The sequence below is a fragment of the Eretmochelys imbricata genome, chromosome 7 (genome assembly GCF_965152235.1).
Source record: "Eretmochelys imbricata isolate rEreImb1 chromosome 7, rEreImb1.hap1, whole genome shotgun sequence".
Taxonomy (NCBI): Eukaryota; Metazoa; Chordata; order Testudines; family Cheloniidae; genus Eretmochelys; species Eretmochelys imbricata.
The window spans coordinates 113,192,413-113,214,686 of record NC_135578.1 but is presented as its reverse complement, the minus strand read 5'-3'; the positions used below and the strand labels follow the sequence as shown (position 1 = coordinate 113,214,686).

Sequence of the window (22,274 nt, the reverse complement as noted above, 5' to 3'; positions counted from 1 at the left end):
CTGAATAAAACTGCAAGGGCCAAAAAACCCAAACAAACAAAAAAAGGAAGACAGACACTAAGCATGACGCTAGACACCAACATAAGAGAACAACAGGACATAAAACGAAGGCAGGCTTTAACAAAATTAAAATAAAAACAGTCTATTATAATATGCATCCGTAGGATTCATAAAGTACTCTCTGAACTGACATATATATGCAAACATGTTAAGATCACCTGAGTATGATATTTTCTGAACTGGGAACTATGTTCTGTCCTTCTAGGGAAACTAATTTAAGAGACTTTTTTCACTCTGATTCATATGATCTTACAATGTGTTTCAACAAACATAAACACATAGGGCTGGATAGGTTTTTATGCCCTTTGATTAATTCTCTGTGCAATCATAAAGGCTAGCTGGTACCTTTGGGGATTCCTTCCAACACCCTGGGAACAGTGAGTGATAAACATCATCTTAGCACTCGTACCATCTAAGGAAAGGGTACATATTCTTCATCCTTTGTTCGTTCTAACTGCATTGTTCCCAATCCCAAAGTCACAGTAATTATTAGAGTGGATTTGACTACATCCATTACCCACATTCTCAGGAATCCCATAGTTGTAATGCTAGTTGGAGCATTCACACAACACTAGGTTCAAAATGCAAATATCAGACACTGCAGAACAATCAGTTAGATAGCGAAGGCAGAGAAGCATCTAATTCTTTTCAAATAGAATAACTTAGAAATGTTTAACAGAGTCTCTCTCTGTCAGAGGCTCAGAGTGTACTCTAAGAGCAGAGCTTTTTATTTTTCACAATAATCCATTTCCTCTCCCCCCCAGCCATTTGTCAGTTTTCTCACCTCTGATATGCAAAATATCCAATTAGGGAGAACCATGGAAGCAGCTCCTTAAATCTTCCCCTGCATGAACATCACTTGAGAGCATTTCCTTAAAAGCTGAGTTTCCAGGCATTTTACTTCCTACCTTGTTTCCTTCATCTTCATATCTAATCAGGGTTTCCATGCACCATGGAAAAACTAGCATACTATCATAACTATCACAGGGCATTCAAATACCATCAAGATGAATGTGATGGGTAAGATAGGAACAAAGGCCCAGATCCTCAAAAGACCTACACACCATTGAAGATCTGGCTCAAAATAACAAGGCGATATCGGGCACCATGACTTACTAGTTAATTCAACCTGTATAGCAAGTATTTACGTTGTCCACACAGCTGCTGCATTTTTATTCTAAATGAAACAACTCAAGGATGCCATTGAAATAGCATAGATCTGAAAGATTTTCCCCTCATCATCAGGGAACACAGCTTTCCAGTCCAGATGCAGTTAATTCAGTGAATTGTAAGACACAATATATCTATCTGCATAAACATTAGGCTACTCCAATTTCACTGACCCCTGCATGCGGAAGATGAAGCCTTAAGTCATTTCCAGGTGGTTTATGATACTCAGTTCAGAGACCTCTACCATGCATAAAACACTCAAAGCCAGTTTGGTACAGTACTTGGATGTAAGAATAGCTGTATATGTCACAGCTGTTGAACAAGTGCACTCATATTGAGTGCTACTTTCCTCCTATGAGAGAAAAGGCTTACTAGATTCCAACTAAGAAGTGCTGGACAACCCAGATGTCTGTCCACAATAGTCCTTAGATCTGTATGGTCTTCTAATGTGTTATGAAAAAATAATTTGCAACTTGCCCTATTTTTGCTCCAGGTGGCCATTTCCATCATCCATAAAATACAAATATGTGTAATATGTCCTCATTTGTAAAGCGCCTGCTCAGAAAGTTGAGTCAGGAGTTAACCCAGTGTGCGTCAAAGTCTCTGCAGGGATTCCAAACTTGCTTTTTTCTTCCCCCCAGGAAAACCAGACTGACAGGCTAGCACCGTCAACACACTGAGCCCTGTTAGAGACATCATTAAGAGCATCAAGACCTGAAATCTATTAGGCGTGTGCCCCATTTATCAAATCGGTTCTCAAGTCTCAAGCTATGGTGGGGGTTTTTAAGCTTCCAACTGAATGCTGCTGTTTCCTGCTTAACAAACATCTTTCACCAATATCATTATTGGTCCAGTCCTGCTCTCCTAGAAGTTGATAGTAAATTTCCAGTAACTTCAATAGGAGCAGGAGTAGGACCTGAAAGTGAAACATTTACACTCTGGAATCCTTTGCAAGTCATTTCACCACAAAATGCATTTTCATTGTGGTCTAGTCACCTAAGCTCACCAAGCCTTAAAGAAGGATCTGCTCAGTGAGATAGAAATGAGAAGTAACCCATTTTAGGTTACAATAATTTCAAACTGCTGCAAATGGCTTCAACTTAACTGCATCCCTCTCACACAGTGAAAGTCTGGCCCTGAAACAACCTGGACAGAGGTTTATTTCCACTGTAAGCTCTTTGGGGCTTTACTGTCCCAAAGAGGTTGTGCTCATTTCTTTTATATTGGTACAGTGACCTGGCTGTGGCCTTTAACAGTACCACAATACAAAGTTTACAAAACTTATAATGACAATAGAAAGCACAAGGAGCAGAGAGTTGAACTCAAAGTGGAAATGCAATGGTATGTTTGCCTTCACTTTAGTCATATCAAGAGGAAACCTGTCACGCTGATAGTAGCAGGAGCCAAACAACGGAATTCTTAGTGTATCTTCTCAGGCTCAATGGCAAGATGACTAAAGTAGCCCTTGGTTACTTATATTTTGCCAAGTAAATATTCCACTGAATAGGTGATACTTGCCCCATGTACCTTTATCATTAGTATTTTGTTATATGTATACTAATGGGACACAAAACCATGTGATGACGACAGCTGCCATTCCCTCTTACCAGTGGCAGGAAACAGTTTAGCACTTCTGATATAAAGGCACCTCCTGCAATGCCATTCGGCTATATTTTGACCAGCTTGGTAAAGTTAAGTTTTTACAACACATTAGAGATTAAAAATAAAGCCAAAGTAACACATAGGGAAATACTTGGCTAAAACCAAGTAGTAAAGGTGCTGTAAAAAGAAATATTTCTGGTTAGTAGTGGAATATTCCAAAAAGTAATTCATGCAAATAAGCCATGTGTTCTGTAAGTACCTGCAAGATTTCACAAGCCTTTTTGAGGCAATAATGATACTGTAAATTGGTTATTTGGCAGTGACATGTCATAACCTGTTTTTCCTTATTCAGCATCCCCTACGTCCTCTTAAACGTTTCTCTGTGTAGCATCAGACTGAAAGCAGGCTCATTGTTAGTCTCTGAATTATTGCTGAGCGAGAGTTACACCCTCTCCTGGAAGCTGCCATGGCAACCACACTTTTGCTGGGGCACTGCCAGTTTCAGGATACTATCTTTTTTCATAATCAGAAGTCTGATCTTTTCAGAATGGAGATGTCTCTCATCAGCCTTATAATGCTCTTGGCTAAGAATCCCCCTAACTTTTATGCAATACTGGCTGCTCTCTCAGAAAGGCTTTCTATATCATGCAACTTTGCTTAGTACTTTAGGGTTTTGGAAGCCTTGACAAAAAAAGGGACTCCAGGATTCTACAGTATTGATCCCAAACACTGCAGCTTATACTGTGGTGTCCTGTGCAATTACCATAGCCTATATTTTATCCAGGAGGAACTGCTAGTTCTCTGAATAAAAACAAATCAAATTCATGCTACTTTTTACTACGGCAAGATGCTACACAGCCAATCTGACTGAGGCATCCAACCATTTCCATGTGTTATTATTAAACTTTTCATTTCCTCATTTTTATGCAAACAAAAAACCTCTTTTAAAAACATGCAGTGTTTTCAGTGTTAACTGATAAGACCAGTTGAGCTAAAAGGCAGCAAAACTTTTAAAGTGATCTCAACCTTTATCACTATACAACAAAACCTACTGAAATAATCAAAGAACAACATATCTATTAAAAACTACTCGACAAGAAAAGTTTGTAGCTCCCACACTACTTCAGTGCACAGTACTAACTAGAAACTTAACTCCATTCAGCATGTAGACATAAAAGTGCATTAGCTATTTTCTCTTTTTCTAAAAAGCAGAATGACACTGAGCCCATAAATAAATCCCTCTGATGCATGAGGACATGAAAAGTATCTGAATCCATCGCCACTGTCTCTTGTGATTCAAAAATATATTCTGCCACATTACAGAGGCACACAATCTCTCCTCCCCAGCACAATATTCCTATTTCTCAGCCAAAAGTGGCATCTACATCTAGTTTTCACAAGGAGACATATACCTTCTGCTCAGGCTTCTTTAGTCTAGTTCCCAGTCTTCCTTAGTCTGGTGAGCAGTGCACTCCACCTCTCTTCAGATTCAGAGCACTATGAGAAATGCCTTGCAGACACCAAACAGTCCCCAGCTCATGCTCTCACTGAGCCAGCTTTCAGAGCTTCCGATTAGATAAGTGTGTTTCTAACTAAAACACAGCCACCGCCCCTTCACCTCCACTGCTCTTCAATCACTATCCAGCAGACATACCAAAAAGGAGAAAGAACAGATTCTTCTGCCTGTCCATTAGACAGTCTAGCAGTCTCTGGGGCAGTCCATTGTGAAAAAAAGGAAAAGGGAAGGATATATTAATACTTAGTCCTGCCATTAGTGCAGGGGACTGGACTAGATGACCTGTCGAGGTCCCTTCCAGTCCCATAATTCTATATGCCCCTGTGAAGACAGTACCATTCCTTGGTGTTCAAGTGTAATAATATGATGGTAGAACAACTCACCTTCAGAGAGAGGTGTTGGTTTAGACTGAAATCAGAGTCTGTGTGGGTTATTTAACAGTCTTTCCAGGGCTTCTGAGGACTTTAAAAGGTTTGTGAACTCAACAGCACAGATAAAGTGCACTTTTCTAAGGTCGCACCAGTTTGAGATCATTTAGAAAATGTCCAGAAAGCCACTTTACTCCGAATGTCTTTTAAAAAATTGGCTGCTGGATAGACTTTCCTTTTAACCTCATTGTGGCAGTAGGAGCCACTCTTGTGTGTTACCTTACCCTTGACAGGGACAGTTATTTTACACTGGGATTCTACTCCAGTTGCTCAGCCAAATTCTAACTAAAGTGAGAAGAGTGAGGAAGAGCCCTGCTCAGTCAGGCACATATCCATGTATACTTGTATTTAGGCACATATCCATGTATACTTGTATTAGAGGAATTATTCAACAAAATGTTTTTCAGTGAAAAATGCTGAATTCGACCGAACCAAAACTTTGTGGAAATGTATCTGTTTCGACAAAACCTTTGTCAGGAAGGTATCACAGGTTCAGGGTGGAGCAACAGATGGCGCTATGCCCCCGAATTGCCTGATGGTTAGGCCCCTCACCTCAGATGTGGTAGACCCAGGTTCAAGTCCCTGATCTGAATCAAGCAGACGGAGAGACCATTGCTTGGTCTATAATCAAACAACCCAGGATCCATTCTACCCACCTCCATGATTGAGATGGCCGAATTAGAACAGACGACTGCTGTGTGCCTCTGTTGCTGAAGGTTTCCCAGCAGCCTGTGTCATTTATTTAGTGTGCTCACAAAGCCCCATTTACTATAATAGTAATAAACCAAATTGCAAACAAGGTAAATCACAGAATTAACACCACATGCTATCTTCCATCACCCATTCACGCTGCTCTTTGTTGCTTCTTTTCTCTGGGTTTGTATGTTCATTCAGACCACAAGCAATCTGGATCAGGGACTGTGTCTTTTCACACGCCTGAAAAGCACCCATCATATATTTGATGCTCTGGAAATTAAATAGCGATAGATTCCCTCACAAATTTCCTTTCTTTTTATAAACCCAGAATACCTTAAGAAAACATCAGAGGCAACTAGGATGACCAGACAGCAAGTGTGAAAAATCGGGACGGGGTGGGGGGTAATAGGAGCCTATATAAGACAAAGGCCCAAATATCGGGACTGTCCCTATAAAAATCAGGACATCTGGTCACCCAAGAGGCAACACTTTAAAACTCCTTATATTCTCAATCTTTCCTTTGCAGCAACAAAATGCTTTGTATGCAAAAGCTGGATTTTTTTCATTTTAAAGCAAGACAAGCTTTGACTTGTCTTATTACTACTACATCAACAGCACAGAAAGCAAAGGAGTACTTGTGGCACCTTAGAAACTAACTCAAATACATTTGTTAGTCTCTAAGGTGCCACAAGTACTCCTTTTCTTTTTGCGAATACAGACTAACATGGCTGTTACTCTGAAGCACAGAAAGCAATGCGCTTTGTGATATTAAATGGATGACTGCCATGAAAACAGCTCATCCAAACAGCACATGAAAGAGAAAGAAAAACAATGCATGAGTGTTTTTTTTAAAGTTTCTGAATAGCATTTTCTATTGTTTTTACAGGATACACCTACATCAAAAACCCAAGCACTTATTTGTACTTACTAGGAAATGCCCATCTAATGTAGAACTTAGATACTTAAGCACTTTTGAAAATGTTGTCCTAAGTGACTTAGGAGCCTAACTTCCATTTTCAAAAGTGACTTAGGCACTTAAGTCTTGTTAATAGTCAATGCACTTAAGTAGATAGATTACTTTACACATGAGACTATTCCCATTTAAATGTTGACAGACTCATAGCCTTAGACAATATTTCTTAAAACATGTCTTATTCTACTACCTCAATAACACTTCATATAAATACCAAGTATATTATTAGTATTATTTATTTGTTAACTGAAGCAAACAATGGTCTTCAGAGGATCCTGTTTGAAATTCAGCTAAGAGGTTCTCCAAAGTCCATGAAATCAATGACCCTAGTTCAATCAGCATATGGAACCAAATACTTGGTTACGTAAATAAGACTCAGCAGAAAATTACTGGAATCATTGACAGCACACGCTTCTATGCTGGGGGTTGCGGGGGGCGGCATGAGAGGGAAGGAACACTTTGGAGGAAACTGGTGGGAACCTCTTGCTTGTGAAGAGCTATTCCTTAGTATCATATTCTTCTCTTCAACAAGGACAATAAAAATTCTTTACACAACTCGAGCAGGCATTTCTCTTTACATTTCCAACGTCAGTGCATCTCTAAGCTGCTATCTGTCTAGGTATTTCGAGGTGTAGCATACAATAGATGATGGATTCCTGAATGCCAACTCATTAAATTAAGAGCATATTTCTGTATTAATACACGCTGGTGTGCTTCTTGTTAAAATCCGGGGAGACTCAGCATAAACGGCCACATGGACCATAGTTGATAGGAACTTGGCCTTTCAAGCTGAAGTTAGATGAGCCTGTTGTGTCCTTGGCATTTCTCTCTTCAGGTTCATCTGTTAAGGGGCATTGTGCCATAACTTACAAGGTGGTGAACCAGTTTTAACAGCTCATAGGAGACAAGCAAATATAGATATAAAAAAGGAATAGTCTTCAGAATACATGATGTGATACTTCCAGTGTCAAACAATCACCAAATGGGAAGAGTTGCTTCACCAATAGGGATTAGAGCCATACCCAGCTTTAGCCAGGAGAGATCACATGCCTGCTTTTTCTTTGAGACAGGGGATATTAAGTAAGCTCTGTTATAGAAATAAATGGATAGAGAAACCAGATGGTTCAAGGATTTGTTAACACATATGGAGCCTTTGATCATTACATCACCAGTTCAAATCCTGCTTGTAACAGTAGTGACCAAACGCGCCAGCATGGCACTAGAGTAGGAGTCAGAAGACCCGGGTCTTACTATCAGTTCTGCTTTGTGACCTCAGGCAAGTCACTTCACTTGTGTGTTGCTTAGTTTCCCCTTTTGAAGAACTGAGATAATTACACTTACATCCTTTGTCAAAGGTTTTTTCCATGTACGGATGAAATACATGCACATGGACCCAACTGACTTTAATGGGCTTTGAGAGTTAAGTCTTATTATACGTGGTAGGTTATGCAAAATGAGTTGGGCCACAATCTTGCAAACATCTAAGCGCGTGCTCATGTGAGTAGAGTAACAGAAATGCCTAGGAGTTTGCAGAATCAGGCCCAAGATGTCAAGCTGGCATCTGTCCCTGGCTAAGCTTTAAAACACTAAAGTTAAGAAAACTTTAAATTTAGTGGAAAGTCTATGTTTTTTTAAGGATCAATCCAAATTCCTTTCATACCATTATACCCTGATAAGGAAAGCTTTTCACTGGAGCTAACAGGAAATGAACCACTAGTTTTGGGAAATCGCTCCTGTGGAGGAACACTGACCTCTGTTGCCTTGACTACAACTCCACATATCCTTAAGGTACACGACAATTTAGGACTTCTTGTACATGCATTAGACACTGGATATTTATCATTTACAATGTTTATTGTGCAGGCTTCAGCTCCCTGCTATTTGTCACAAGCAGTAAAGCTCAGAAGTATAAGCAAAATCTCTCTCGCTCAAACACATTACTTTTTTTCACCTCGCGCCTTTTTAGAGGATTTAGTGATTCAGATGGTCAGCCTGGAAAAATGGGGTTCTTCATTTCACCACAGAATCAGGAAACCAGCAGCTGAATCACTGCCTCCAACAATACACCTCTATCTCGACCTAAGAGATCAGCGCCAGGGGAAGGCTGGATATATTCAATCTCCCTCATCCATTCAGTACTTGGTCTCTCTACAGAGAAAGTCAAAGGTGCCTGGTAGTATGAGTGGGGGACGCGGCTTTCTGAAATGTGGTACAAAAGACTCCTTTAATTTTGGGTGTCTCCATTTTTGAGTGCCAGATTTAAGACATCTAGGGCCTGATTTTCAGAGGTGTCGAGTACCCATGAGTCTGACAGTGTGGGCTGCAAGTCCTAGAAGTTTCGAAGCAGCACTCAAAATGGGTGGGCACTTTTAAAAATGTAGGCCCTGGTCACTGATGCCATCAAACTTGTTTAACAAAATGAGTTTTTATGCCATCCTTCTGTGCTCTTCCCATTTTACCGTAACCAGCTGTGAAGGAACAGTTACACTGTATCAAGTGCAACAAGAATTGGCAAAAAATAATGAGCTTTCCAAAGGGACAGCATACTGCCTATTGCTGCCAACTGATTCACTAGTGTGGTATGCATGTGTGATGGATGGTGGGTGACATTTCTCCTCTGCCTTTGCTACTTGCATCTTCAGTGGGATGAAATATAATATTCCTCCCAGATCACAGTATAATATACACCCTCCTTTTACAAAATAAACTGAAAGCTCTGTGGGGATCAATTAACCCACTTTTTGTTTTTAACTGGAAAAGACAAAATACTAGGTGCCTTTTCCCACTGGACAGATCTGGCTAGGCTGTTATGTCACAACCCTCAGTCTAATTGCTCATGCAAATGTGATGCTTTATGGAAAGAACAAGATTTGTATCCAGTCTGCGTCACAGGAAGCAGAAGACAACTCAACAGACTTTGCTCCCCTGAAAAAACCTCCAGGTCTTGCTTTTGCTGGGGGAAAAAAAATGCTGCTAAAGAAAACAGAGGGAAAATACTAATCTCTATTTGAAAAGGCTAAATCTAAATTTAACTATTAGATGGGATCTAGTGAGTAATTCACCCTCTCTAGATGAAGAAGTCATCAACTGCCCCTCTGCTCCAGGTCTATAATATTCTGCAAACCCTGGCACAAGGCTGCTCTAACTTGCACTGGCTGGAACAGCATCCTTTAATAGACACCAGGTTTAAAACAAACAAAAGGAAGTATTTTTTCCCACACAATGCACAGTCAACCTATGGAACTCCTTGCCAGAGGATGTTGTGAAGGCCCAAGACTATAACAAGGTTCAAAAAAGAACTAGATAAGTTATGGAGGATAGGTCCATCAATGGCTATTAGCCAGGATGGGCAGGGATGGTGTCCCTAGGCTCTGTTTGCCAGAAGCTGGGAATGGGTGACGGGATGGATCATTTGATTACCTGTTCTATTCATTCCCTCTGGGGCACCTGCCAGTGGCCACTGTTGGCGGACAGAATACTGGGCTAGATGGACCTTTGGTCTGACCCAATATGGCCGTTCTTATATTCTAGGAACCAATCTGCCAACTAGGGATTGCTGCTTTGGCCCCAGTCCCTGATCACATCTTTTCTGTGTCCCCAAACACTATCTCCCTGCCTGTAACCAGCCACGATACACCTGATGCAGGCAGGGGTTGCGGGGAGGGAAAAGGAGAAGACAGGGACACAGAGCTGTGTGAGCAAAAGCTATGCCCGGTTTATGTCAGCCCATGTTTCCCATAGGCTAGGAGAATTCTTATCAGGACCCCCGAGAACTGATTTAAGGGCATCATGCCCTTTAGAACAATGCTTTTCTAGCAGTGCAAAAGGTCCTTAGCAGCAGCCAAGAATTTAGCCGAATCTTTCTGTTCAGCATCACTAATTAGTGTATCTAAACTGGTCAGTCACTCCATTTGAGTGCCATTGGTTGAGTGTTTTAATGCCCCTCAGTTTCTACAATGAGATTTGAAGAACTTTTTGTGGATTAACCAGGTTAATAAAATATACTGTAATGTGTTTAAGCCAAATCTCCTAATTGCAGACTGTGCATATGCCTCAATTGGCAAGATATTACTACTTATTAAGTGAAGGTCTCCAGTTAGTCTCTCAGTCTACGCCTTACTGACAGCAACCAGATATTAAAACTGATTTTAACAGATTAGGAAGGAGGTACAGCATACTTGTTGTTTGATTTTCATGGGCTATATAGGATTTTGATATTCGTTGCATACTAGGGGCTGCAGCTGCCCCCTGCTGTATTGCTACTAGTTATGCTACTGATATATTAGTACTGGATCAATGTCTGTGTCTATGTTGAAGCAAAACTTCCCCAGACTTACCAGAAACAACATGGTAACGGTAAAAAGTATTCAAAAGGTACACAAAACCCCAGCTTGAGTACATATGCTTAATGCTCCCACATATTCAAAAGGTCACTCAAATGGCTCTATATTTTTGCAAGGCTTTATGACTACTTACGGCTTAGGCTGAATGGAAAATCTCTAACCGTACTTTGTCACACACGGAGCTCTAGAAAATGAAACGTGGTTTGGTGGCCCCAGCTCAACTTCCTCTTTGATTCCTGTTTCAGTTGAATGTTATTTCCTATTTTCAATAATAAACATGCAGCAAAAGTCACAGTGAGAGAAACCAACCTCAGGAACAAAATTTGCATGGCCTTAGTGCTCTCCATCCTCCACAGCCAGACGCAAACAGAGTGAAAGCCAGGACTTCAACTTGCCCAGGTCGGGTACAGATGGACAGTTGAGGCCTGGCTGTGTTGAGCTTCTTAGCCACCATTTTCAAAGGAATTCATTCACTTATAGCACAGTTTAGCTCAAGCTACTCTGAGGTTCCTTCAGAAAGACAGGTTTCTTCTGAAGGATGATGCATTTTCAAGCCAAGATGATCTGAGCTCAAACTTCCCTTACACTCAGCCACTGCAGTAAAAGCAGCCTTTCTTGAACAATACAGAAGAAAGGGAGCTCATTCTTCCAAACTCTAGTTAGTCTCCAGCATCCTCCGCTATATTACTTTCGTCACAGTGCCATATCTCTTCTCACTAATTATCCAGCTGGGTCTCCAAAAGGATTATGCACGTATTAGAAGGGAAGGAGACAAAGAGCCTGACTAATTGAATAAAGAAAAGATTTCATTTTAACAGAAGCAATGACAAGTGCTTGGAGTGCCCAAGCGTCTTCCGGCTCCCTTATGCGACGGCCGCCATCTTGGCCAACGCACCAGCGATTGAACCAGAGGCCTCCAGTGCTAAAAGCTTGAACCGTGCTTCAGTTAGAGCTGTAACAGACTCAACCTCTGCCGATCGGGGAAGAGAGATAACAGCACCCTCACCAGTGGGTTACAACTGCATTCATCTCTGCGGCTGTACGACTCTGTCGACACTATGAACTAGGGCTGCATTTCCCTGGCTTGTGTACATGTATTCATGCTAGCTCTTACCAAGCTAGAAACAGAAGCATGGCTGTCATGGCACAGGCGGTGGCGACATGGCTGACCCAGTTTCAGGTGGGTTTGTACTCAGTACGGCTCAGCTGTGCCTCTGTGGCTGCTACCCATGCCCCTGTGGCTACACTGCTATTTATAGGAGCTCACACTGTAGATGCAGCCTAAAGGGCAGACGTTTTGTTACTCGTCGGAACTGCATGACCAGGTCCTCGTACACTCTTCCAAAAACACACCACTGATTGGAATTCTTTGCCCTCTTTCTTGCACCAACTAACTTTGCAAAGTAAAATCAAGCACATTTTCGGGTAATGTGAAATATTAAGCGATGCTGAAACTAAAGATGAACCCAAGCCATGTACTTCAGATCAGGAACTGAATCCTAATCTAAACCAGTTCTCTCTTTACACAGAATCCAGTCTCCTAAATGGATCCATGGAGTCAGGAATCAATTTTGCCTCTCATATCTAAACAGTAGCATGCCCTGCACTGGAGAGGGTCCTCTGAATTTTTGGTAGAGTTCCACCACCAAGCATCTCTACAATTATATGGAGAGCTCCGTGCCAAAGTATAAGGACCACAACTCTAAGGGCCATCAATCATTGCCAATGAGAGACTAAGATCAATTTTAGCAGAAAGGGGATGTGTCTCTAACGAGAGTCACCCAGATCTGATTGAGGAGCATGCTGAGGACATACTCCCCTTCATATAGTCAATGACTCAGGAGAAGGGATACTTTGTGTGGAAATCCTGGCTTCTGTTTGTGCCTTCTCATACCTAAATTATTTAACTTCCTCAAGAATATTCCTCCCTTTCATGTTCTCAGTATCATGCATATAACCTTATCCCAATCTCCTCTCTTCCAAAAAATAGAAACCTAGTGTTCCTACCCCTCTTCACAGCTGTCAACTAGAAAACATTTATTATTCCCATATGTTTCAAAGTAGCAGCCGTGTTAGTCTGTATCTGCAAAAAGAACAGAAGTACTTGTGGCACCTTAGAGACTAACACATTTATTAGAGCATAACCTATAAATTATTTTATGATATAAACAAATGTATCTCCTTCAGTACTTTTTCTAATCCTCACCCCAGCTACCCAGGATGCTCCAGACGTATACTCAACACCGACTTTGTGCAGTACCATACAAAAAAATCATCTCACTGACATCTCCACAGAAACCAAGGCAATCAGTTCTCCCCTACACATTTCCCAGTGGCTAGAATTTTTCCAAAGCACTTAGCAACAAGCTAACTCTGCTCCCATTGAAGTCAATAGCAAAAATCCCACGGAACAAATTCTTTGTGTACCCTGCAGTCTGGTGAGTAAACCTAGCGATTAAGCAATAGATTATATATTACTTACCTCTAGGACCTTCCCAGTGATGAACTGGTGACACGCTTCACATTTGACCCCAAAGAGAACCTGGTAGTCCTTTTCACAATAAGGAGCACCATCCCTGAAATAAAATATCCAGAAGGTACAAGTTACAATGCAGCTTGTATTCTTCCCTTGTCCCTAGTGGAAATTCCCATTGACAGCAATAGGCAAATGGGGAAGAAACCAAGCTAGCTATTTTGCAGCTCAAATGAATTGGCATCACAGTTAGCACCATTTAGGATCAGCATTTAAATTGCCATCGAGAATAAAGGAGAGACACTCAAGCACAAATGTGCACACTGTGGGACAGATCCTCTGCTGGTGTCAATGGGTGTAAAATCAACTGAGCTATGCCCCTTTACACGAGATGAGGATCCGACCCTTTGTCAACATTCTATCATACCCGTGCACGACCCTGCTGCACCTCAATCCATTTCAGTAAATAAATCCTTCGTCATCTTAATAGCGTATAAACAGACACATCTGAGCATCAGTGGCATCATGAAGGTTCAAAAGGGAGGTGGGCAGTGCTATCTTTGTATGACTGAGGAATGAATTAGAAACACCTTGGCCAGTTTAAAGAATTTACACAGTATCAGGCACCACCTTACAAGTTCCTTTGTTTAATTAGTCATAGATGTCAGCCTGCTTATATGTGCGCCCACTAAAACAAGTGATGAAAGGTTTGCATGTATCTAGTGTCCCTATATTTTTTCTCCCCTGCTATATGTTTGAAAGGGGTCTGGCTAGACTCCCTTCATCTTGCGGCTAAAGCACTCACTCTCTGATTTTTCTCCCTTGCCTTGGTATGCTCCTAACTTTCTTCTTCATTAGTTCCTAATCCGGGGAAGGTAAACACAGTGTCAGGTCAATCACATCAGTGTGTCTGGTCTTTGTTCTAGCACAGTGAGAGACGGGCCGTTTCTTTCTTTCTTCTCAAGTTCACAACTTGAAAATAACTGGACAAAATGATGGAAAAGCTGTGCCTTGGAAACACAACAGGGGAGGTCACACAACCCTTTCCTTGACCAGAAAAATACTTGCAACCGTCCTGCTCATAGTATTTATTTTGCCAACTACTGTTAAATCACTGTTTTTCTTTACTTGCTCCAGCCAGTTTACAGGTAAAAATTCCCCTCGGGTCCCAATTCTGATATTCTGCTCCTACTACGAGTGAGGATTTCAGTGCACATAGTGATGGGCAACGGGGCATGGACATTTTTTTATGGAGGGGGTCTAGAATTAAAAAAAGAATAGCTGTTCAATGACTAAATTTGTCCACGTTTAATAAAGTGAGAAAAGCTCCATGTGTTCCAAACTCATTGTCTCCTTTATTTATTGAGATTCTTAAAATTTTGGGCGAGGGAGTCTATAGTCCACCCCCCAACCCATGGCCTCCATTGTCTACCCCATGAATGATCAGCACGTGCCAACAGACCAGGTTTTCGGAAGTGCAATTTGCCCAACAGATTGGAAAAGCAGAATTTGGCTGCATTATACTTTTGGAAAGTAAGGATGGATTTCATGCCAGGCAACAGAAAAGACATAGGCAGCTGCTTACTTGCTGATGTATTCCCCAGTCAGGACCTTGCCACAGGCCTTGCACTTAAAGCATCCCAGGTGCCATTGCTTATCCAGTGCAAGTAGCGCTTGGCCATTTTTTATCTCTCTCCCACAGCCAGCACAATCTGCAAATAAATAAATATGTACATTCACTGTCAGTGAGTTAGTTTTATTAATCTTCATTAACCTACCTAACGAACACCACTCCTAGGTTAGCTAGAAGGGATCATTACAAAGCAATGCAAGACACCTACATTCCCATAGTGGTCAGCACGCCCCGCCCCCGGCCCCCCCCGCCAGGTCGCAGCCCAGGGAACAAGGAACCGCAGATGCATTCTCCTCCATAACAAGCATACCTAAGAATAGTACAGAAGGCACTGTCACACCTTTGGTAATGATGATTTGCAGCCAGCCCTGCAGATTTTATTAGGAATTAACAAAATACGCGTTCACTCACAAGAATGTCTTCAAGAGGAGCCACCATTTATTTGTTTTTGCTATCAGCAAAGTCTCTGTTGCTTAAAGAAAGCCACACATAGTAGGCATAGACTGGCTACTTCTAATCTAAAATTAGATCAGTAGTCATTCTCAGGCATTACTTTCCCTCCTCCAGATGGCAGCAAAGCACTAAACGTTAAATGGGTTCTTGGTAGGGAGCAAACTTTCAAAGGTTCAGGAGTGGTAAGAGACACATTTTTACAGCTATCAGAGTAACAGCCGTGTTAGTCTGTATTCGCAAAAAGAAAAGGAGTACTTGTGGCACCTTAGAGACTATCCAATTTATTTGAGCATATGCTTTCGTGAGCTACAGCTCACTTCATCGGATGCATACTGTGGAAAATACAGAAGATGTTTTTATACACACAGACCATGAAAAAAATGGGTGTTTATCACTACAAAAGGTTTTCTCTCCCCCCCCTAGTTCTCTCCTCTAGTTTTTACAGCTAGATAATATAACAAAGGCTTTGGCAATAATTGCAGTATAATAGGACGTATCCACCTCTGTATATAAGGAAAGGAACAACTCCCATAGGCATTCCTTGTGCATAAAAAAGGACTTCAGTTCTATGTTTGGAGTCAACACTGAACACTGATATATTGAGATCCTTTGATGGCAGGAATCAAGCAAAGAGAGCCACAGGCAACGGCACTCAATGCCCTTTATTTCTGAGATGCCATGGTGTTTCATATCACCTTGTAGATCTCTGGCTCAGGGTTGCCTTTCCACTCCAATTCAAAATAGTCAAAGCTTTCCCTATAAGGGGCACCACAGTGGGCACTGACATTTAAAGAAAATGACATGCTGGGGCCCAGTGAAGAGTTGCAGACTTCCCCCAGGTGCAATTTTGGTGAAGAAAGGCTCATAAGAGTAAGAATGAGAGAGAAACCTGACAAACACAGGGAAAGCTGCAGGGAAGGAAAGAGACCGAAACTATATTGGAGGGTGCTGTGATCTAACTTAACACCTTAAACACCCTGAGCTGAATGTCACATCCTCACAATGACATCAAGCTGTTGAACACGAGTGTCATTAATAGAATAATGAAATAATCACTGCAGCTGAAAGAATATCTACCCAATCAGTTAAACTCTTGATCTCTAGGCATCTCAAAAAGGTCATTGATCTTCAGTGTGCAAGCTCAGTAGATAGAGGATGCCTGAGAAATCCCAACCAACTCTCACAGTGGTAGTTTTACCCCAGTGTAAATCCACGCCTGCAATGAGGTTACTCCAGATTTATGCCGGCAAAAGTGAGAGGAGAATCAGGCCCCATGTCATTGAAATGGACTATTAACTTTCTGTATAATAGTCCACACAAAGGAAAGCACCAAACAGATGCTGGACACTGTTACCATCCAGAAGGTGAGTGAGAGAGAGGTGGGCAGGGGAGTTTGGGACTGCTGTAAGATTCTTACATGGTAACGCGTATGTCTGAGCATCCTGATGTTGTGTTGCAAAGACATGCAACATCAAGATGACTTTGCCCCAGAGGACAAAGTGTAAGGAGTGGAACCAGGAGAAGACACCACGGGAATGACAAACTGATGGCCAGTAACTGTTCCCTCCAATTCTCTATGCCATTTATCTGCCACCCCATAAACCTGAATCAGCTTCCTCGAGCTTTAATGTACAAATGCTACTCATTTATCACCCCTTATTTTTAACCAGCAGTTCTAGCTTTTTCATCCTTCCGGAGGCTGGATAAAGCAAAACTCTCAGATTGTATTGTTCCTATCCTAGCACTGCACTAGACTTGCAGTAAGTTTTTATTATTAATATTATTATCATCATCATCAGTATAAGAAGAAGAAAATCTATTCTGCCCAATTAAGCAGAATGCTGAGATGTTCTGACCACAGTGAAGACAATAGGCATTACAGGTGCTTGGCAGTGCTCAGGTTCAGGCCCCTTCAGATTACGGAAACATTTGAAATATAGTGTTGTCAGTATAAAAGAACAACAAATGCATTTCATACTTATCTGGAACTTTCCCTCTGCAGATCCCAAAGTACTTTATAAAGGTGAGTGAGCATCATTAGCTCTATTCATCTGATGCCACAGAGCTGTTGAGTGACTTGGCTAAGGTCACAGTGAGCTAATAGCCTGTGCTGTCCTACTAGACTATAGTTGCCCTGTTAACAGAAACATTTATTTCCCCTGGTGAAAGAGCTGGTTGTAAATATAGAAAGCTGGCAATTCTCACTCAGATAGTACTTGAATAGAAAGGAGATAAATACAGACTAGGTTCAGGGCGGGAAACCATTTGTTCACGAGAATTCTACAAAAAAACGCCACTCACTCGCTAGTGCCTGTGTAACATATGCTAATGACTTTGGGTGAACTACAAAAGAGCATGGAGGGTTGACACAAGGGCTCAGCAGCCACATGGGGGCATGCTCTGCTACAGCCTAAGCTATACACTGGTCTCAAATAGGCCAAGATGTAATGGAGCTACAGTGGCATTGAGGCTGCAGGGTCCATGATTATGTGGATTCGGTGGCACCAACACCCAGGAGTGGCTGTGGAAAGGTTACACTGCAGCCCCACAGGGTACCTGCTGCTTAAGGAGTTGCAATTCCATTCCCCTTAACCCCCTCTTAGCGCCCCACACAAGTCCAAATTTCTCAGGCTTTGGGCAGGAGTGGTCAATGTTACCGTCTCTCTGCACAACACAAGCTAAACACGTCACAGCATGGCTTCCCAGATGTTTACATCTTCTGCACAGTGATATAAAATGCAGGGGTTTCCAAAAGCTCCCATACACTGTATCCCATACACACCTCGTCTCTTTCACACGCTCTGACTAGGCTAGCTCAGTCTAAAGATACGCCCCTACATATTTTCTCGCCATAACATTTATAATCCATAACAGTGCCGCATTTGAAGTGTCCAGAGAGCTAAAGCAAGTACGAGAAACAAAGGGCTATTGAAACAGAACACGAATGTCTGCCCGAATGTGGGCGGGGGGTGGAGGGGGGGAGAATTACATTTTAAAGACATCATTAAGATCTTCATCCCTCAAGCACCATGTACAGCCTCATTAGAGAGCCCTATGAAGCTGTACACTGGGATAGTAATGACAGATGAGCTGCCATCCACGATGCTCCGCTTGTGAAGATCTGGACAGAAAATACATTTGCCTTTGCAGCTTCTGCATCACTCCCCACATCTGACAAAACAGCGAGGCATCCTGCACAGCAACTCATTTGTCACTGTCTAAATTAATGGGTTTTTCCTCTTTCCCTCCCCTTGACCAATGGCAGCGTAGCTTTCCCACAGCTTGATCACATCACATGCAGCACTCCAGCGTGATGGGCTCGGAGCCGATACTGCTGCATTAACCCTGAGCATGCTGCGTACAAACTTCACTCAAGGCTGTTTGGATTGCCTTCCCAGAAATCTGTCAGCGAGTGTACCCATATCCTCCCATACACCTCACAAATTCACTACGCAAAGAGGTCACCCAGCTCTGCTCTGGCTTCTGCCATCATACTAACTGGCAGAGGCCTCGGGGGGAAAGCACACCTGAATGTACTCCCCACCTCGCCCCCGGAGAGTCTGCACCAAGACATTAGCAGTGCTGGACGTTAAGGGACACCTGTAGGTCTCCCAAAAGATGCACTCATCCTCCCGAGTAGCCCCTGGCAGCAGGCATTTAGCCAGAGCTTGAAACTGCTCCCTCCCCTATGTGGAGATCCCAAGGGAATCCATGTCCCCAGCCAGGTACCAAGGCATCAGCTGGTACAGAGACATGGAACTGACACCCTTCCGCACCAGCATGGGGGAACACAAATCAGAGTGTGCATTTTTACTTGTTTGTTTTTTTCCACTTTTTTTTTTTTAAATAAAGGAAGCGAGCAGTCTTCATTGGAATCTTCACTCCTGTTTAAAATTACATGTGCTTAAAGATCATACCGAATCAGGGCTAAGATGAGTAGCAGTAAATAGCAGCTCTGAAATCATATTGCAGAATTCACTATTTTCACATGGCTCTCATACACCCAGGTAAAGTACTGATACTCCCAACAGGGCTCCTGGGGCCATTGAAGGTTGATCACTTTTCTTTTCTTATTCCTGATAGCTGGCAAAGCACCGTGATGGGTTCTTCCAGGTAAACAATTAACCGCAGAATAAGGAAATCCTAACAACTGCTTCTGGTTTTAAAAATGCAAGAATTTCATTAGGACCGTACAAGTTTATTGAACTCACTTGGGACACCGTTGCGAAAGGTTGAAAATGTGACCAATCTCTATCCGTTTGCCACGTACCAATTATTATTCATCTGTATGGTATTGACGCCTTTGGGCGCTACCAGAATAATAAAACAGTTTGTTTATTTTTAAGAGAGGCTGAGCTACAAAAGTTCAGCTCAGGATACGGATTTGAACCTTCCCACCAAAAATCAGGATTTTTCTATGTCAGATTTGGATCCAAGTTTAGTGTTGAAGGCATCGATCTTGCAATCAGATCTGCCCACCCATGTCAGAATAAAAGGTGCCAGTTCCCTTTTCACTGGAAGCAAAACAAATCCATGCCAGCAGCCCTGCATTCCTGGGCAATTTTACAATAAAAAGCAGTGTGCACACAATGGAGGGAGATAAATTTCCTGAGGGAAACTGAGCTCAGTTTCAAAGAGAATTGTGAATGGCAAGTGGGGGGGGGAGGGGGGGGGAAAAGGCAATTAAAAAAATTATGAAACATACGTTGATAAGGTCCTTTTAATAGATTAAATATGGAAACAAATCACAAACAATGCAGCCTGGTAGCATTGGCTTTTAACACACAAATCTATGTGAACTTAATGATAACCTGTCTTGATAATACACTGGTTAATATTTCTGTAAAATGTAAAAGGGACTCCACTGAGTTAAAAACCACGTTGTCTGAACAATTTTGACCTATCATTGTAAAGCATTTCCTCAGATTACTTTAGCCAACAGGGGTAACAAAAATTCTTTTTTCCAGTTTGTTTACTTGGTTCATTTGACAGCACTTTGCGAATAGTTATTTTCACCATTTCCCCAGTGTAGTGGGTTAGTTTTTCCTGATTGTGGGGTTTTTTCGCATAGTAACCAGCAGGGAAAGCAAAAACAAAAAGTAATAGGGAAACATGACTATAAAGCCACCAAATTGGGATGAGATCTCACGGGCAGGTGTAACAGCCAAAAGGAACTTCATGTAACTGATTAGATTTCAAGTGGACAGATTCCCTTTAAATTCAATTGAGCATTTTAGTTGGTGTGCAAACACACATGTATACAAACACACTCCATTGGACTGTAGTTTTTCCTCTAAACACGCCAGTTGGGAAGGGTAAGAAAAAAGCAATGGTGCTTTGAGGCCTGATTGGATTTGATTAAAAGAAGTCTATTCCAGTAGACCACACCAGACATTTATCATAAGCATCACTGAATGCATCCGATGAAGTGAGCTATAGCTCACGAAAGCTCATGCTCAAATAAATTTGTTAGTCTCTAAGGTGCCACAAGTACTCCTTTTCTTTTACTCCCTATACACTCACTGTTCCGTTTCATAGACCCCGCCACCCATTTATCTTCTATTTTCATCAGACACTTTCCAGCCTTTGTATTGTCACCTTAACATCTACCTTCTCCCAGCATCACATCTCATTCCCTCCTGATACACATGCAGCCTAGTCTTTCACTCCTTAGTATTACTCCTTGCAAAACTCCCACTGCAATGAATATAACAAATCAGCCTCAGTCCACCTAGTCATTGTCAGCACCTCCCTCTAACAGTAGATTCTCTGCAGAGAAAGCAAAAAGGGTTGATGTAAATAGGTGAGACAGGGAGACTTGGAAGGTGTCAGGTAAGTGGAGTAAAGAATTCTGGACTCTTCTGCAGGGGCTATGAGGGACATGAAAATATGTTTATTTTTTCTCCTTGGCAGCATCCACAAAGTCCCAGTTGATCGAGATGTTCTGAGTGATAAACAGCCAGTGAATCAAAGCAACCTTTCTCAAAAAGAGAATCAAATTGCTTATCACTGTGGCCAGTTTCCTAGCTATGTCTTGGTCAAGATGGATCTGGCGGAGTCCAGACTACCTATCCAAGGATGGTTTCAGAGTAACAGCCGTGTTAGTCTGTATTCGCAAAAAGAAAAGGAGGACTTGTGGCACCTTAGAGACTAACCAATTTATTTGAGCATGAGCTTTCGTGAGCTACAGCTCACTTCATCAGATATCTGATGAAGTGAGCTGTAGCTCACGAAAGCTCATGCTCAAATAAATTGGTTAGTCTCTAAGGTGCCACAAGTCCTCCTTTTCTTTATCCAAGGATGGTTGGCCTCCACTAAATGTTTTTCTTAGTTGATCTTCACTTTCATTCACTGGAGGTCCCGGAAGAACTTGGAAAGCCTCAGGCTGCGACTTGCACTTTGGAATCATGGCCATCACAAATGGTTCGGTCACCAATGATCACAAGCTATTGTGAGCACATGATGGCTGACACATTTGCCTGTGCAGGCCCTGCACTATCATTATCTGCAGTGACTCACTAGTCAGTGCTTTGCGATGCCTCGATTACGAAGGGCTCTTCATGAAAGCAAAAGCTTTGTTTAGCTGCACGGGATTCCAGCTTCCCTTTTAGCTGCCTGGGAAACAAGCTGTTCTTCACCAAGCATAATCACTTACTCTGCAGTCTGTAATAATCCTCAGCCACATCACCCAGCTGGAGTCGCCCCTGTTTCTTCTGATGAGTTCTGTGTGTCCCTGACAGGCAATGAGAGAATGGTGCTCAGAGACTGGTGCTCTTTGCTTTTCTCCAACCAGTAGGGATACTGACACAGGAAGCCAGCTCTCCAGAAGTGAAGGGTTGAATATTTACCAGGTCTTCAATCATACAGAACGTTCTAGGTGGCCAGGATCCTCTTATGTCTGCAAATAGCTCTGGGAGTTATCAAAAT

At 42.1% G+C, this 22,274-nt stretch overlaps 1 protein-coding gene across 4 annotated transcripts in view; it reads right to left on the bottom strand.

Moving 5' to 3' along the window:
* The window catches only part of ABLIM1 (actin binding LIM protein 1), a 143,425-nt gene that overhangs the window by 101,311 nt on the left and 19,840 nt on the right, over positions 1–22,274 (bottom strand). For all 4 annotated transcript variants that reach the window (XM_077823095.1, XM_077823096.1, XM_077823097.1 and 1 more), the window contains exons 3-4: positions 14,847–14,973; positions 13,271–13,364 (exon numbers count right to left, since the gene is read on the bottom strand). In XM_077823095.1, coding sequence (XP_077679221.1) covers positions 13,271–13,364; positions 14,847–14,973 — 221 coding nt within the window. The remainder of the gene's footprint in view (positions 1–13,270; positions 13,365–14,846; positions 14,974–22,274) is intronic.